Source organism: Cebus imitator, unplaced genomic scaffold, assembly GCF_001604975.1.
Source record: "Cebus imitator isolate Cc_AM_T3 unplaced genomic scaffold, Cebus_imitator-1.0 Scaffold237, whole genome shotgun sequence".
In the NCBI taxonomy this organism is placed as follows: Eukaryota; Metazoa; Chordata; class Mammalia; order Primates; family Cebidae; genus Cebus; species Cebus imitator.
The window spans coordinates 3,141,048-3,146,413 of NW_016107552.1; the positions used below are offsets into that span (position 1 = coordinate 3,141,048).

Below are 5,366 nucleotides of genomic sequence, written 5' to 3' on the forward strand. Positions count from 1 at the left end.
AGTAGCTGGGATTACAGGCGCGTGCCACCACGCCCAGCTAATTTTTTGTATTTTTAGTAGAGATGGAGTTTCCTCATCTTGGCCAGGCTGGTCTTGAACTCCTGACCTCGTGACCCACCCACCTCGGCCTCCCAAAATGCTGAGATTACAGGCGTGAGCCACCACGCCCGGTCCATATGCGGTAGTTTTCTTTTACGTATGTTGATGTAAGTTAACTTTCTATTCAGGCTTTGGAGACATTCTTTAATTCTTTCTGACAATGGCTTATAAGAAACAACGGAGAAAAGAAACCTCGAGGAGATTCTTTAGGCTTCATTTACTGCCATCCCATTTCTCCCACCCAAATACTTTGAATAGAGCTACAGAATTATTAGAATATTTTATCACTTTTATTCCTCTAAGCCTTTAATTGGTAACCAAGTCTTAACATGGACATGCATATGACTTTATTTGAAAATAAAAATATTCAGGAAAAAATTAAAAGCTGGGAATGCATATATGTATATATGCACATACATATATGTATGTGATTTTGTGTGTGTGTGTGTGTGTGTGTGTGTGTGTGTGTGTAGTTTTATGTTTAAATAAAGACATCCCACTTAAAAAATATGATCTTCACTTTCGGAGGCAAGGAGAGAGGTTTGCTTGAACCTAGAAATTGAAGACCAGCCCTGACAACATAGCAAGACTCCATCTTTACAGAAAATTTAAACATTAGCCGGGCATGGCGGCACATACCTGTGGTCCCAGCTACTCAGGAAGCTGAGGTGGGGGAAATGCTTAAGCCCAGGAGGCCGAGGCTGCAGTGAGCTGTGACTGCACCACTGCACTCCACCCTGGTGACAGAGTGAAACCCTGTCTCAAGAAAAAAAAAAAAAGATCTTGCCCAAGGTCAATGGAGAGAAAGCAGCAGAGGTGGGTCCAGGTCTGCCTGGCAGAAAAGAGGGTAAACCGAGGCCGGTGGCCTCCTGGGTCACAGTGTGTGCTCAGCGTGCTGTGGGCCCTGTGGGGTGGTGCTCCCAGCCATTTGGACAACGGCTGATAGGCTGACCAGCTCTTCCATCTCAGGCCTCTCCACAGGACCAAGATCAAGGGAGGGGAATTAGAACATGTCCTTCATTATGAGACACTCCAATTATTAAATTAAAATCCAACTCCAACTTCTATGTACACACTGATTATCCTAACCCCAGGGACACTCAGAACACATCCCTAGCCATTCTCAAAGTACAGCAAGAGCCTGGCCATGGGGTTATTTCTAGAAGCTTGTGAGCAGAGCTGGTTCAAGGAGACATGGCTGAGTCACGCCCTGAGCCCTGGGCCTGCATCCTTCGCTGAGCCAGATGGATGTCACCCTTCAGGATGTGTCAAGGGCTCGTAGTTCCCTTTTTTAAAAAAGTCCCCATCTACCCTCTCTCTTTACCTAGCAGTAGCCACAGGCAGAGTGAGGGACAGGAGCCCATTCCTCAGATGCAAGGCAGCGTGTCACTTGGAGCGAGGTCAGTGTGAACATTGCCCAGGGGGAGGGAAGGCAACCCCTGCAGTGTTAACCACACTGACCTCTTCATGGGGTAAAGAAGTTATTTTTAATTGTTTCTCTACACTGTTCTGTATTTTCAAATTCTCCAATGGAGTCTCCCATCCGGAATCCAAAAATAACTTCGGAGTTATAAAGCAAAACATTGGCTCAAAGACGCCACTTCCCTGAGGCAGCCCACAGAGAAAGAAGCCACTTTCCCAGGCCACAGACTCACCACAGAAGGAGATGATGTGGCTGCTGTCTTCGTGGACAAACTTGCGTGTCACAGCCTCCTCCATGATCTGCTTCACCTGGAAGGCAGAGACAGCCGGAGGGGAAGAGGTCCAAGGTGACCAAGGTAACCTGGGTGTAGGTGCCCCAAAAGAGCTGCATTGCTCCCCACAAGGCTTTTCGGGCTGTTTGGGATGTTTTCATAGCTGCTCTCCTTCCCACCTCCTCGCCTTGTGCTCTGTAGGTCTGAGGACCGTCACAACCACAGGCTTCCCGTTTTATCAATTATTTGTTCAGGTTCTTTGCACAGCGGGCTCCTGCCTCTCTCAGGTGTCACACAAAAACGTCATCTCCTTTCCTGACCACATTGTCTAAGGCATCCCCCTCCCCAATCCCATCCTTTATTTTAGTTCCTGTAGGGCACTCACCACTATTCCCATTCTTTTTATTTATTTATTTATTGAGACAGAGTTTTGCTCTTGTTGTCCAGGCTGGAGTACAATGGCATGATCTCAGCTCACTGCAACCTCTGCCTCCCAGGTGAGATACCACTCACACCTATTAGGAGGCTGCTATGAAATGCTGGTGGGGATATGGAGCAACCGGAGCCCTTGTGTGATGATCAGAAGGCGAAATGGTGGAGCTGTTACGGTAAACAGAATAGTGGTTCTTCAAAAGATTAACCACACAATTGGCATATGATCCAGTTATTCCGCCTCTGGGCATACACTCAAAACAACAACTGAAGGCAAAGTCTCCAATCCAAATTTGTATACCTATGTTCACAGCAGTATTATTCACAGTAGCCACAAGGTGGAAGCAACCCAAGTGTCCATCGTTGGCTGAAAGGACAGACGAAATGTGGCCTACACACACCATGGAATACTATCCAGCCTTAAAAAGGAAGGAAATTCTGACACATGCTAAAACATGAATGAACCTTGAGGACATTGTGCTAAGTGAAATAATCGAGACACAGAAGAAGAAATACTTCATAATTCCACTTATATGAGGTACGTAGAGTGGTCAAATTTAAAAGAGAAAGAAAGGAGAATGGCGGTTGCTGGGAGCCTGGGGAGAGGAGAAACGGGGAGGTATTATTTAATGGATGGAGAGTTTATCTTTCAGAAAGAGATCTGGAGGTTGGCACACAGAATGTAAATGTACTCAACACTGAACGGTATATTTAAAAATGGTTAAGAAGGCAAATTTTAAATTATGTATATTTTACCATTTTAAAATGTGCATATGTTATGCATTCACATAGCATAAATAAATGAATATTTTTCAGTTAAAGAAAGTTCCGTCAGACCACGTTCCTCCTCTGCCCAGAACTCTTCTACGGCACCCATCTCCCCCAGAGTAACAACCGAAGTCCTCACCACCTCCCACAGGGAGGGCCCTCTGCTGACCTCCCAATCCCCCCATCCCAATACCTACTCTACATGCACAGGCTTCCTTCATGTTTGCCCATCTCATGTCCTTTGCAACTTCTGTTCCCTTTGCCTGGAACGCTCTTTCCCCAGAAGCCTCAACTCTTTCTTCAAATGTCACCTTCCCTGACCATCCTATTTAAAATTGCAACTCCCCGACCTCCACCCCACTTGATACCCTGCATACCCCATTTTCTACCTTTTTTCTCTCCATAGTCCTTCATGATTTTGCTTATTTGCCTTATTCCCTAACTGTCTGATTGAGTGGCCTCCACACTCTACGAGGTCAGGAACTCATCTCTGCCATCTGGTGCTGTATTCCCGGAGTGCCTGGCACAGAGCAGGCATTCAGTATCTATCTGTTGAATGAATGCCCTGATGGGGAGGTTCAGATGAGGTGATGTGGGTAAAGCTTTTAGCACAGGGCCTGGTATACAGTGTGTGCTCAATCATCAGCAGCATTTGAATAATGATGACGGAGACACCCCTGCTTCCCTGGACCAAGTTACATCTGGTCTGTGCATCCCACCTCCCTGCTCATCAGGCGTGTTTATGCAGGTAAAAATCAGGTTAAGAAAAGAACGACAAACTTTGCAGGGGGAAACCCCACCACCAAGGGCAGTATGGAGCAGGTATGAAAGTTTTGCCTAGGACGTGAGGACGGGGAAGAGGCAACAGGCAGGTTGAACGCAGAGAAAAACTAGTATGTCTTGAGTGAGCTGCAGTTTGTAAAGCTCTCTCCTGCCTGCCTTGCCTTACAACTTCAGGCGAATACAATCCCCGTTGGCAGAGGAGGCAGTTAAGAGTCAGAGGGCAGGGGACATTCCTCTAAATCAGCACAGCCAGGAAGGTCCAGGGCCAGGCCTGACACTCAAGACTTTAGACTACAAAGCAGAGGACCAAGGGTCGGCAACCCTTTTCTGTAAAGGTCCAGAGAGTAATGAATTTCTGCTTTGTTGGTAACATGGTCTCCATGTTAACTATTCAGCTCTGCCCTTGTAGCATGAAAGCAGCTGCATATTCCTTTACGTATTGAAATGAATGGGCATGGCTGTGTCCCAATAAAACTTTATTCACAAAAACCAGTGGAAGGCTGGATTTGGCCTGAGGACCAACACTGCACAAGAACATTTGGCTCCACCAGGCTGGTCTACTTTGCAGCTCCAGCCAAGAGAACTGCCCCTCTAACCCAAGTCATGAGCCAGACAGCATACTTAGGTGGTCCGCAGTCTGGGACAGCTCTTGGGGTCAGTGCTGATGTGACTGACAACTCCCATACACCATGGCTGGCCCTCTCTTAAGGTTGTAGCCGTCCTGCCAACGTCCTCCTGTTCCTTGGAGGCAGCCATCTGCTGTCACCTCCAGAGTGGCTCTGACGTAGGAGCCCGGCCACCTGTCTGTGTTCTCCCTCATGGTGAACACAGAGGCTACCAGGCCCCATCTGTTCCCTCCACAAAAAGAAGCCATGAGCTTCCTCAAGACATGTGGCAAACCCCTGGCTTTCTCCAGAGCACATGGTGGGAGGGTGGGAGGGGGAGGTGCCAGCTTTGGAAAGTTCTAGCTCTGTCGCCAACAAGCAGATGCCTTCAAGCAGGCAGCACCCCTCAGGGTCTCCCCACTTATTCCTCTGACCTCCCACTGTCTAGGACGCCTCCATCCTCCAGTCCTTTCCTGTGTTGTGCCTCTTCCACCCTCAGAAATCTGATCACGCAAAATGTCACCTCCCCCACTGCTTACTGTGTCCCCTTCACCTCGACTGCATATGTGGAAATCTTAACCCTACTGTCTCAGAATGTGTTGTCTTTGGAGATTAGGTCTTGACAGAGGTGACAAAGTCAAAATGAGGTCATTAGGGTGGGTCCTAATCCAATATGAATATAAGTGTCCTTATAAGAAGAGGAAATTGGGGCTGGGCGTGGTGGCTCACAACTATAATCCCAGCATTCTGGGAGGGCGAGACAGGCAGATCACAAGGTCAGGAGATCAAGACCATCCTGGCCAACATGGTGAAACCCCAACTCTACTAAAGTACAAAAATTAGCCAGGCGGGGTGGCACGCACCGGTAGTCCCAGCTACTTGGGAGGCTGAGGCAGGGGAATAGCTTGAACCCAGGATTGCAGTGAGCTGAGATTATGCCACCACACTCCACCCTGGCAACAGCGCAAGACTCCGTCTCAAAAAA

At 47.9% G+C, this 5,366-nt stretch overlaps 1 protein-coding gene across 1 annotated transcript in view; it reads right to left on the reverse strand.

Annotated features, from left to right (window-relative positions):
• SGSM1 (small G protein signaling modulator 1) overlaps nt 1–5,366 on the reverse strand; it is an 87,171-nt gene that overhangs the window by 59,338 nt on the left and 22,467 nt on the right. Inside the window, exon 3 of the mRNA XM_037727694.1 lies at nt 1,755–1,830. Within this exon, the coding sequence (XP_037583622.1) occupies nt 1,755–1,830 (76 nt within the window). The remainder of the gene's footprint in view (nt 1–1,754; nt 1,831–5,366) is intronic.